Genomic DNA, 13,677 nt, shown 5'->3' on the forward strand with positions numbered 1-13,677 from the left:
AAATGCTTTGTATAGAATTTGAGATGCACTGGTTTGTGTATCAAATGCTACTAGAATTAACATTTTGGACAACATGAGATAATTCTTAATTTTTTCACACTCACCAAATATGTTAATTAATAGCAAAAAAATATTACCTAATATGTTATAATTACCATGGTGTTTAATGTCCCTTTAAGGTACTTCTGTTTTACTCAGTGTTACTAATGTAATATGAAATGTAGTACTGTGTCTTTAATAGATTTTTCCTCATATGCGACAGTGTTTTCCACAGAAAATGTTGCCAGCCGGGTGGCATTATGAAGTACCCGGGACGGGGCAGTGTAATATTTTCTAATATATAATTTTGTGCTATCCAAAACACAAAATGAATTGCATAATTTAGAAGAAATAAGGAAAAAAGGGGCACCACATAGCCTCATCTTGTAAAAGTTAAAATATGTGAAAGATAGAGATGAAAAGGGCTCACACTTTAAGATAGCACCAAAAACAATCAGGTCTGATGAAACAGTGAGCAGACTGAGAAATGCGTTACAAATACATATTCTTTTACAGCAGTGGTCTCAAAGTACCGGCCCTCAAGATACTTTCATCCGGCCCTCTCTTGTTTATCAGGTAAATCATTGAATAGGGACCATTATTATTTTTTTTTTAAGGCTTTTAAGCGGTGTAACTAGTTTATGTTTTACACAGGAACTCAGAAGATAACTATAAAGACAAGCATGCATTGTCCAATGTAGACTCCCACCATGCACTGCTTGGATAAATGCCCTTTTTACGCTTTAATACTGTTCCACAATCACTTTACTTGGCATTCACAAGATATAGATGACTGTGTATATACACTTCCAGAGTAAGCGGTCACAGCGGGAAAAACACACTTTACCAGTGGCCCCCATGTACATTAAGCTTCATACCCCTGTATTCCTTTGTGCAGTGGTGGTCTAATGTGCATTTTGTATTCATGGTTTGAGTGTATCTCTTGTAGAACCCCCTGGACGTTTGCCAAAGGGAACAGCATAAAGAAAACAGCCTGTTGCAGTACACTTTATGCAGCGAGCAGTTCACTGGATTGCCAGCTGGAGGCTGAGAATACCAGGCTACGCTTATTGCACCATTGCTTTTGGTGCCATCCTAGTTTTCTTCTCTGAATTTTACATGTTTTAACTTTACAAGATTACGCTATGTGACACTCCTTTTTACCTTGTTCTTCTAGAACATCTCTTATCATTGCCTATACGATTGGAAGTGAAGCAGCCTGAGCGTGGACTCTTTTACTATTTGTCTTATATTATCAAACATTCTATTTATTTAAAAAAAATGTATTGCATTATTTTTATTATTGTTTGGGCCCCTATGATCTACTAATTAGTGGGTATTTTCATTTTGTTATTCATTTAATTAATTGCATAATTCAACAAAATGTATTCATAATTTGTGCGATAAAAATTGAACATTTTTAATGTTAGCTAATTTTAGCTTAATATTGGCTAACATTTTAGCTGGGTGGTCAATGCAAATCATCTGGGTGATGCACCCACTAAAAAGGTCCTGGGAAGACACGGCACTGTGATTAACTATACTATAAACTAGAATAGGACATGCTTTTTTTTCCAACATACATTAGGGTCAATTAAGTTTATTTTTAATATTTTACTTTTTCAAACCAATGTAACTTATTTTGCACATATTTTTGCTCTTAATTATTCTGTAATACCAATAAAATAATTTATATATATGTTACCAATACCAAAGATGCAGTCTTACAGTTTTTTATGGAGATCTTCAAAAGATTGGTTTGATACAATTTTTACATTTCTGTCATGCTTATAAAGAAACCAACTTTACCTCCCTTTTGGAAAGAGTCTTTTCTGAAATAAAATTTTGTGTTCATGCTTTTCAATGTTACATACTACATTTTTAATGTAAAATAAAAAAAATGTTCATAATACTTTCTCCCAAACTGACAATTGCCTTTCACTTATAAATAACAGCACTTTCTAGCAGAGCTTGTTCCTTGCGGCTTGTGAAAATAGCTGCACATATGGTAGTGGCAACACAGTCACATTTACCTCATATAGGTAGTGGATAATACAAGGTAAATATTCTGTAACCAGATGTTGACATTTATCTCTTTACAGATACAGAGGAAAAGACTATGGTTTTTGTGTGTTTTTCTGCCAAATTGAGAGGCTTATTAACAGATGTACTCATTGTGTTGTATTTTCTGCTTTCAGTACCACAACGACTGCCATACTTTTAGCTTGTGAACTGAATCTCTACTCTTCACCACATTGGGCCTGAGATGCTCCTGGCACCATTTTTGGGTGCATGTCTTTTTCCCTTTCTCTCAAGTTGGATCTACCGGTCATGCATTCTCCTCAAGAGGAAACACCAATCGTGTTCCTCTATTTGTTATCTCATAATCTCCTCCTCCAAGCTCACGTTCAAGAGCTTCCTCAGAGCTGCTTTTGGTTCTTCTGCCATCAAGGCTTGTGGTTGCTGTATGGGAACCTGAGGATCCATTAGCAGTTATGGTTGTGTCTCCGTAGGTCAGTGTGAGATCCCCATCATTTAATATAAAGTCTGCATCATCCTCTCTCAATTGCTCTTGGTTCTATAAAAAAGTAATTAAATAAATTAAATAAGAGTTAAAATCTGCCGAATATGTTTGATACATTTTACTATATAACATAGAAGCACTCTATTACCCCACATTGTTAAAATAAAAATAATATAAGACTTGTTTGTGTTTTAACATGGAATAGTGGACCTTGAAGGTGATGGGTCGGGAAAAAAATGTATATTTATCATGTGGCATGCAGGGTTTTAAAAGATTATGGGCACACACTCTCAAAAAAGTTCACCACCCCATCTTAGACTGTTCACCATTAATGATGGGGTCTATCTAAATTTTTTGGACAATATTTTTATTGGAATTAAATTGTTAATTTGCTAGCATATTCTACCAAATATTTTCACAAATTGTAATATATTTTTTATATATAATTGAAAAAGACTTTGAAAGTATATATGTACGTATTTCACATAATTATGTGTGTATTTATATATATATATATATATATATATATATATATATATATATATATATATATATATTAGGGCTGCACGATTTCTCGCGGTTGCGGTTTGAAAAACTGAGGTGGAGAGGGAGGATGAGAGGCGGACTAGTGTGCGACCCTCAGAATGCCTGCAAAACGGACATTTTGGAAGAGTTTGCAGACAGAGTGTGTGGGGACTCGGGAGCAACAGGCCTTCTGAGAGTCATCTGGGAGTGGTGTGGTGGTGGTCAAGCGGTGGGACAGCTCAAAGTTGTGAGCAATAAAGTTAGTATTCTTGTAAAAATCAATTAAAGTGCCTTACTGTTTTTTTTGTGTGTTTTGTTTTAACTTCTGTGTGTGACGCATAACATTGACTTTGATTACAAATTGAATATATTTTATTTATAAATGTTCATTAAGGGTTGCTTGTAGGATGTATTGTGAAGTGAAAAAAAATATAGCACAACAATAATTTATTATTATATTTTTCCTCTAATTATGAGTGTTAATTTTTAATTTACATTACCATTACCCTTATTATACCAGTTTGCAGTCCAGTAGTGTACCATAAATCAAATAATTTTTTATAATCATAAACGATCTATTATGTAATTTATCTTCCCAAAAAATTAATTTTAGTTTAATCAAATTTTTATTTTGTCATTCTTTATGGATGGATGCTGCTGCAGTGCAATGCAAGTCATTTATTGATTTTTTTTTTTATTTTTTTTTTAAGAAAGACAATTTGAATAATTTTTTATTGTAATCTGCAATCCAAGTCACTTTGTTTTCTTCATCATTGCTGCTACTAGGCTAGTGCTGCAACATTAAAATATCATTATGCATTCTGGTGACCCAAAATAGCATACTTAAATGTGCAATCTGCATTCATTGTGTCTGGTGTGCAATGCCCTAACCTGTCCATGTGCATTGTGAAGCCACAAAATAGCAGCCTGGCCCCTGCAGTATGCCTATTTCCTAAACAATTGTGTTTAAGAATTAGCCAAGATAATATAATAAGTCAATTCAATTGTGAATGTTGTTTAAAATTGAATGCTCTTCTATTGCTCTTGAATTTGATTGATTGATTCAGAAGTTGAACCCAAAATAATTAATTAAAGGGACAGTCTAGTCCAAAAAAAACTTTCATGATTCAGATAGGGCATGTAATTTTAAACAATTTTCCAATTTACTTTTATCACCAACTTTTCTTTGTTCTCTTGGTATTCTTAGTTGAAAGCTTAACCTAGGAGGTTCATATGCTAATTTCTTAGACCTTGAAGGCCGCCTCTTAAGAATGCATTTTAACAGGTTTTTCACCACTAGAGGGTGTTAGTTCATGTTTTTCATATAGATAACACTGTGCTCATGCACGTGAAGTTACCTGGGAGCCATCACTGATTGGCTAAACTGCAAGTCTGTCAAAAGAACTGAAATAAAGGGGCAGTTTGCCGACGCTTAGATACAAGATAATCACAGAGGTAAAAAATATATAAATATAACTGTGTTGGTTATGCAAAACTGGGGAATGGGTAAAAAAGGGATAATCCATCTTTTAAAACAATAACAATTCTGATGTAGACTGTCCCTTTAAATGAATAAAAAAAAGTGTTTTCTTTCATGTAATTAGCAAGAGTCCATGAGCTAGTGACGTATGGGATATACATTCCTACCAGGAGGGGCAAAGTTTCCCAAACCTCAAAATGCCTATAAATACACCCCTCACCACACCACAAATCAGTTTTACAAACTTTGCCTCCAATGGAGGTGGTGAAGTAAGTTTGTGCTAGATTCTACGTTGATATGCGCTCCGCAGCAGGTTGGAGCCCGGTTTTCCTCTCAGCGTGCAGTGAATGTCAGAGGGATGTGAGGAGAGTATTGCCTATTTGAATGCAGTGATCTCCTTCTACGGGGTCTATTTCATAGGTTCTCTGTTATCGGTCGTAGAGATTCATCTCTTACCTCCCTTTTCAGATCGACGATATACTCTTATATATACAATTTCCTCTACTGATTCTCGTTTCAGTACTGGTTTGGCTTTCTACTACATGTAGATGAGTGTCCTGGGGTAAGTAAGTCTTATTTTCTGTGACACTCTAAGCTATGGTTGGGCACTTTTATATAAAGTTCTAAATATATGTATTCAAACATTTATTTGCCTTGACTCAGGATGTTCAACGTTCCTTATTTCAGACAGTCAGTTTCATATTTGGGATAATGCATATGAATAAATCATTTTTTTCTTACCTTAAAAATTTGACTATTTTCCCTGTGGGCTGTTAGGCTCGCGGGGGCTGAAAATGCTTCATTTTATTGCGTCATTCTTGGCGCTGACTTTTTTGGCGCAAAAATTATTTTCTGTTTCCGGCGTCATACGTGTCGCCGGAAGTTGCGTCATTTTTGACGTTCTTTTGCGCCAAAAGTGTCGGCGTTCCGGATGTGGCGTCATTTTTGGCGCCAAAAGCATTTAGGTGCCAAATAATGTGGGCGTCTTTTTTGGCGCTAAAAAAATATGGGTGTCACTATTGTCTCCACATTATTTAAGTCTCATTATTTTGTGCTTCTGGTTGCTAGAAGCTTATTCACTGGCATTTTTTTCCCATTCCTGAAACTGTAATTTAAGGAATTTGATCAATTTTGCTTTATATGTTGTTTTTTCTATTACATATTGCAAGATGTCCCACGTTGAAAATCGCTGCCTGGTGCTGGAGCTACCAAAGCTAAGTGTATCTGCTGTAAACTTTTGGTATCTGTTCCTCCAGCTGTTGTTTGTACTGTTTGTCATGACAAACTTGCTAATGCAGATAATATTTCCTTTAGTACTGTTACATTACCTGTTGCTGTTCCGTCAACATCTAATATTCAGAGTGTTCCTGATAACATAAGAGATTTTGTTTCTAAATCCATTAAGAAGGCTATGTCTGTTATTCCTCCTTCTAGTAAACGTAAAAAGTCTTTTAAAACTTCTCATTTTTCAGATGAATTTTTAAATGAACATCATCATTCTGATACTGATATTGGTTCATCTGATTCAGAAGATTCTGTCTCAGAGGTTGATGCTGATAAATCTTCATATTTATTTAAAATGGAATTTATTCGTTCTTTACTTAAAAAGTCCTAATTGCATTAGAAATTGAGGATTCTAGTCCTCTTGATACTAAATCTAAACGTTTAGATAAGGTTTTTAAATCTCCTGTAGTTATTCCAGAAGTATTTCCTGTCCCTGGTGCTATTTCTGAAGTAATTTCCAGGGAATGGAATAATTTGGGTAATTCTTTTACTCCTTCTAAACATTTTAAGCAATTATATCCTGTGCCATCTGACAGATTAGAATTTTGGGACAAAATCCCTAAGGTTGATGGGGCTGTCTCTACTCTTGCTAAGCGTACTACTATTCCTACGGCAGATGGTACTTCCTTTAAGGATCCTTTAGATAGGAAAATTGAATCCTTTCTAAGAAAAGCTTACTTGTGTTCAGGTAATCTTCTTAGACCTGCTATATCTTTAGCGGATGTTGCTGCAGCTTCAACTTTTTGGTTAGAAGCTTTAGCGCAACAAGTAACAGATCATAATTCTCATAGCATTATTATTCTTCTACAACATGCTAATAATTTTATATGTGATGCCATCTTTGATATCATTAGAGTTGATGTCAGGTATATGTCTCTAGCTATCTTAGCTAGAAGAGCTTTATGGCTTAAAACTTGGAATGCTGATATGTCTTCTAAGTCTACTCTGCTTTCTCTTTCTTTCCAGGGTAATAAATTATTTGGTTCTCAGTTGGATTCTATTATCTCAACTGTTACTGGAGGGAAAGGAACTTTTTTACCACAGGATAAAAAATCTAAAGGTAAATTTAGGTCTAATAATCGTTTTCGTTCCTTTCGTCACAACAAGGAACGAAAGCCTGATCCTTCATCCTCAGGAGCGGTATCAGTTTGGAAACCATCTCCAGTCTGGAATAAATCCAAGCCTTTTAGAAAACCAAAGCCAGCTCCCAAGTCCCATTCCAGCTCAGCTGGTAGGGGGCAGATTATGTTTTTTCAAAGAAATTTGGTTCAATTCCGTTCACAATCTCTGGATTCAGAACATTGTTTCAGAAGGGTACAGAATTGGCTTCAAGATAAGGCCTCCTGCAAAGAGATTTTTTCTTTCCTGTGTCCCAGTAAACCTAGCGAAGGCTCAAGCATTTCTGAAATGTGTTTCAGATCTAGATTCTGGAACAGGGGCTGGGGTTTTATTCAAATCTCTTCATTGTACCAAAGAAGGAGAATTCCTTCAGACCAGTTCTGGATCTAAAAATATTGAATCGTTATGAAAGGATACCAACATTCAAGATGGTAACTATAAGGACTATCCTGCCTTTTGTTCAGCAAGAGCATTATATGTCCACAATAGATTTACAAGATTTGCAAAGCAGCAACTTGGTCTTCTTTGCATACTTTTACTAAATTCTACCATTTTGATGTGTTTTCTTCTTCTGAAGCTGTTTTTGGTAGAAAAGTACTTCAGGCAGCTGTTTCAGTTTGAATCTTCTGCTTATAATTTCAGTTTTTTTCATTTAATCTTTATTTTGGGTGTGGATTATTTTTCAGCGGAATTGGCTGTCTTTATTTTATCCCTCCCTCTCTAGTGACTCTTGCGTGGAAAGATCCACATCTTGGGTAGTCATTATCCCATACGTCACTAGCTCATGGACTCTTGCTAATTACATGAAAGAAAACATAATTTATGTAAGAACTTACCTGATAAATTCATTTCTTTCATATTAGCAAGAGTCCATGAGGCCCACCCTTTTTTGTGGTGGTTATGATTTTTTTGTATAAAGCACAATTATTCCAATTCCTTATTTTTTATGCTTTCGCACTTTTTTCTTATCACCCCACTTCTTGGCTATTCGTTAAACTAATTTGTGGGTGTGGTGAGGGGTGTATTTATAGGAATTTTGAGGTTTGGGAAACTTTGCCCCTCCTGGTATGAAAGAAATGATTTTATCAGGTAAGTTCTTACATAAATTATGTTTTTTCCTTTGATGTCTCTCCCAGTCCACTACCGTTTCTGTGTGTTTGTGGTCTTAAAGAAGAACTTGTCTCTCCTGACCACCCCTATTCTATGTTGTCTATTTTTTCCACCCTCCGACCCACCTTATTCTAAAAATCTTTTATGTTATTGTTCAACCAACAGCAAAGACTGCCTGTGGTTCCAGAAAGATTGCAGCCTATTTCTTCTTCTACAACAGCAAGGTTATCCAAATCCTTCTGCAGCCTACTTTCTTCTTCTACAACAGAAAGGTCATCAAAATCCTTCTGCAGTCTGTTTCTTGTTCTACAACAGCAAGGTCACCAACATCCTTCTGCAGCCTGTTTCTTCTTCTACAACAGCAAGGTCATCCAAATCCTTCTGCAGCCTGTTTCTTCTTCTACAACAGCAAGGTCATACAAATCCTTCTGCAGCCTGTTTCTTCTTTTACAACAGCAAGGTCACCAACATCCTTCTGCAGCCTGTTTCTTCTTCTACAACAGCAAGGTCATCCACATCCTGCAGCCTACTTTCTTCTTCTACAACAGCAAGGTCATCCAAATCCTTCTGCAGCCTGTTTCTTCTTCTACAACAGCAAGGTCATCCACACCCTGCTTCTTCTCCTACAACAGCAAGGTCATTCACATCATGCAGCCTACTTTCTACTTCTACAACAGCAAGGTCACCCACATGTGCACTGCAACTCTGCAAGCCTGTGTCTACTACAACAGCAAGGTCAGTCATACAAAGCCAGTGTCTTCTACAACAGCAAGGTCAGTCCTCCAAAGCCAGCGTCTTCGACAACAGCAAGGTCAGTCCTCCAGAGCCAGTGTATTCTACAACTGCAAGGTCAGTCTCCTCCAGTGAAAGCCATTGTTGCCTCAATCACTCTCAAATAAACATGATGATGAGCAAGCATTGTTGTCTTCTTTATATTCAATTAATTTCAAGTGTAAGCCTGTGGTCTCTTGTCTCTTCTCAATCAAGGTGATTGCATCATCAAGCCCAATCCCATTGTTGTCTTCTTTATATTAAAGCGCAACAAGCCTGTGTTATCTTCAATCAAGGTGACTGCTTAATCAAGCACATTGTTGTCTTCTTTATATTCAATTCATTTCAAGCGTAAGCCTGTGGTCTCTTGTCTATTCTCAATCAAGGTGACTGCATCATCAATTCAAGCCCATTGTATTCTTCAAGTGCAGCAAGCCTGAGTGTGTTCTCTTCAATCAAGGTGACTGCATCATCAAACCCATTGTGTCTTCTTTATATTCAAACGCAGCACGCCTGTGTTGTATTCTCTCATCAATCAAGGTGACCGCTTCATCAAGCACATTGTTGTCTTCTTTATATTATTCAATTAATTTCAAGTGCAAGCCTGTTGTCTCTTGTCTTAATTGCTGCAGAGTGCAGAAGATCATCCTCCTCATTATTGATCCCAAAAAAATAGGGATTCGAAAATCTTTAGGAAGTGTTTTGAAGACTGCTTCCGCTGCGTCATCTCTGCAACTTGAAGAAGCTATCATCGTCAGAGCTAAGCTAACTGCTATCTGCATAATTAATCAAGGCCATTCAATTGTTCTCTGTCTTTTTATTCAAGTGCAAGCCTGTGGTCTCTTGTCTATCATTGTGCCGCCATGGTTGCCAGTGCCACCCTACTGATCCTGGCAGGCAGTGTGTGCGGTAGACTCCGGGATTTTAATTCTCACTTTTTTGTGCCAGCTGGTATTTTGTATGGTGCGCTTTACATAAAATTCAAGATGAGTTATGAAGAGCTGTCCGTGTCCAACAATGATGATGTTGCTAAAGAATTGTTGGTGCCAAAGAAAAATTCAACGTCAGTTGCTAGGGAATATTTTGGATTCAGAAAAGATGATGTTAAACAGAACTAAGTAATCTGCAAGACTTGTGGAACGAGTGTTGCAGCAAAACGAAGTAACACACCAAACCTGTTCCAGCACCTTAAACAGTGGCATAAGGAAATCTTTGAACTATGTATGGCAAAAAAATAACCCTGATAGAGAAAATAAAACACAAACAAGCTGTGAAGCTAAAGTTGAGCATCAACAATCAATCAAAGGCATTTGCAAACACAGTGACCCCCAAGGCAGAACACTGTGCAATCTGCGTTCTTATCACAGAAAATGAAGGGTCTCTGCAGAAAGAACGGTAGTGGTAGTTAAAAAATTTTTTTGCCTGCAGGTGTCAGTGTTCCATTCTATCTCAATGGAAATATTTGATACGTTCCTCTCTTTAATTGTTTAATATGTTGTGTGTATATGTTGTGTGTGTATTTGGCGTGTGTGTGTGTATGTTGGGTGTGTGTATATATATATATATATATATATATGTATGTTGTGTGTGTATGGTGTGTGTGTGAGGTGTGTGTGAGGTGTGTGTGTGTATATGGGGTGTGTGTGTGTGTGTGTATATATATATATATATGGTGTGTGTGTCTATGGGGTGTGTGTGTGTGTGTATATATGTTGTGTGTGTGTGTGTGTGTATATGGTGTGTGTGTGTTTATGTTGTGTGTGTATATGGGGTGTGTGTATATATGGTGTGTGTGTGTGTATATATATATATATATATATATATATATATATATAGTGTGTGTGTGTGTATATGGGGTGTGTGTGTGTATATGTTGTGTGTGTATATATGTTGTGTGTGTGTATGGTGTGTGTGGTGTGTGTGTATATATTGTGTGTGTGTATATGTTGTGTGTTTGTGTGTGTATATGGTGTATACACAGGCTGTACATGAACATGTCCTCATGCACACCAAGTAAGGGCAACAAACACAGCAACACCAACTTCTTAAAAACACTGCAGAAAATTTTTCACTAAAAAAAAAAAATCTCATAGCAGAAAATAAAAAAAAGTTCTTCCTCTGGGACAGTGACATCACCATATGCGAAGACATGGTGCCTGCATTGGTTAGTAAAGAAGGCTTCAAAAGAATGATACACACACTCGACAAGAGATACCAACCAGTTCTGCATCTATTAAACACAAAGATACTGGCTCTGGAGGAAGATGATTCTTTCTGACCTTAACAAGACACTGAAATCCAACAATCTTTAATATATGTATGAAGAATGAATTTAAATAGAATTTATGAAGATGAAGATACTCAAGATCTGCTAGATATGGCATCATTCCTTGATCCACGATTCAAGACAACCTACATAAATGTGGATAAAATTTCAATCATCAAGGCCAGGGTGATGTCTGATATGGACATTGTCATGACTGCCTAAGTTCTTTGCTCTATCCTTTGTATAGCTGTGTCTTTTCACACTCACATAACTCCTCCCCATCAAGCAGTTTAAATTTCCCTCCTACTCATACCAAATTGCTTGATTGTTGAATCCAGCTTCTCACCTACAACTTCCTTGCAACTTTTGAGACAGACGCCGCTCACTGCTCTACTACACACAGGACCGGAACCGGCAAGCGGTGACATCACACGCCATCGCACACGCTGCAAATCTTCAGAGCCTGCAGGGGAACTACTCTGTATCCGGGACACCGCTCACCCATTACTTCTATAGAAAGTTCAAATTGCGCTTCCTTCATTTCAATACCGCAGTAAGTTACAATATATCAGTATTCTCCTTCAGACATGTCTCAAACCTTTAGTTAGGATGCCTTCGTATTCAAATGCTCATATATCTACCTAATTACATTAGTTGTCAGTCTCAGTTCCATAAAACAGCTCATATCCTATTGCCTATATCCTAGCCTGAGTTATTTGTACCGGTATCTGTGCTGCCAATTATTCAACAGAAACTAACTCCTAACGTTTTCTGCTTTGCAATTGCATCTTTGTCATATCGTGGGAACCAGTTTGTCAATACTGAGTGGGGCTATTCGCTCTGTGGTCTCAGCCATTGTCACTCCTATCCTTATAATAAAAGTGAACTGTAACCCATGATTCTGATCTTTGCTGCCTCCATTCACCTATACAGAATCACAGGTACTTTCACAACACTCCTAAAACTGCAGTTGTGGTCCTAAAAATCCTTTTCTCCTTCACAGGGGTGAGATTAACTTCCACAGGCTGACAGACATTGTGTCTGAGCAGCAAATCATGCAAGCAATCAGCAGTCCCAGTGAAAAGTAATAGATGAATGTAGAAGAAGAAAGAAACTGTGCCATAAATGCCATAACCTGGGCAGCCAGGTTCAAACTTCCACTGTTTTGAAAATTGTATTCTCTCTTTTAAATTTAAAAAATGTACTCTTACTGTACTATGCTGCAGTGCTGCTGCTATTAGTTAATGCATAAATGGGTTGCAGGATTTACCTTGTCAGTGCCACATCCCTCATGTTTTCCTGGATAGTCAATCAGCTAAATGACTAACACACATGAAGCAGTGTGCATTGACTACCGAAATTACTAGACTTAGAAACACAAATCATCAACCAATCAAATCATTCAAAAATCAATCAAGTTAATCAGTCAGACCAAAATCAAGTCAGCAGTTTTCAGGTTTCTACATGCATAGTTACACTGCTTCATTTGTTACTCATACCACAGCTAGATTGACTGCCCATTAGAAAACATGAACAATGTAGTAAGAACCTACCAGCTAATTAGCTTTGTGTGTCTTGAGTTCACTTGTTTGTATTATGTAATCAAACTATATAACTGTCTTCTTAGTGTTATGTATTACTACTTCAGAATAGCTGTGTGATGTAATATGACAAGCAGTGCAGGATGTCAGGATTGACCTTGTCAGTGCCACATCCATGTTTTCCTGGATAGTCACTCAGCTAAATGACACATGAAGCAGTGTGCATTGACTAGACTACCTAACGGCTAGATTTAGAGTTTTGTCGGTAAGGACCCGCGTAGCTAACGCTGGCTTTTTTCTGGCCGCATCATAAAAATAACTCTGGTATTGAGAGTCCACAGAAAGGCTGCGTTAGGCTCCAAAAAAGGAGCGTAGAGCATATTTAACGCAACTGCAACTCTCGATACCAGAGTTGTTTACGGACGTGGCAGGTGGAGGCGACGTTGAGTGGGGCAGATTAGGGGTTAATAAATATAATATAGGGGTCGGCGGTGTTAGGGGCAGCAGATTAGGGGTACATAGCTATAATGTAGGTGGCGGCTCTTTGCGGTCGGCAGATTAGGGGTTAATTATTGTAGGTAGCTGGCTGCGACGTTGTGGGGGGCAGGTTAGGGGTTAATAAATATAATATAGGGGTCGGCGATGTTAGGGCAGCAGATTAGGGGTACATAAGGATAACGTAGGTGGCGGTCGGCAGATTAGGGGTTAAAAAAATTTAATCGAGTGGCGGCGATGTGGGGGGGGGCCTCGGTTTAGGGGTACATAGGTAGTTTATGGGTGTTAGTGTACTTTAGAGTACAGTAGTTAAGAGCTTTATGAACCGGCGTTAGCCCAGAAAGCTCTTAACTACTGACTTTTTTCTGCGGCTGGAGTTTTGTCGTTAGATTTCTAACGCTCACTTCAGACACGACTCTAAATACCGGAGTTAGAAAGATCCCATTGAAAAGATAGGATACGCAAATGACGTAAGGGGATCTGCGGTATGGAAAAGTCGCGGCTGAAAAGTGAGCGTTAGACC

The 13,677-nt window shown here is 37.6% G+C and overlaps 1 protein-coding gene across 2 annotated transcripts in view; it reads right to left on the reverse strand.

The window, feature by feature from the left end:
- Positions 1–1,623: 1,623 nt before the first annotated feature.
- The window catches only part of SLC9A7 (solute carrier family 9 member A7), a 363,606-nt gene continuing 351,552 nt past the window's right edge, over positions 1,624–13,677 (reverse strand). For both annotated transcript variants that reach the window (XM_053707739.1, XM_053707738.1), the window contains one exon: positions 1,624–2,617. In XM_053707739.1, the coding sequence (XP_053563714.1) occupies positions 2,369–2,617 (249 nt within the window). In that variant the 3' untranslated portion in view covers positions 1,624–2,368. The remainder of the gene's footprint in view (positions 2,618–13,677) is intronic.

Source organism: Bombina bombina, chromosome 3 (assembly GCF_027579735.1).
Source record: "Bombina bombina isolate aBomBom1 chromosome 3, aBomBom1.pri, whole genome shotgun sequence".
Lineage (NCBI taxonomy): Eukaryota > Metazoa > Chordata > Amphibia > Anura > Bombinatoridae > Bombina > Bombina bombina.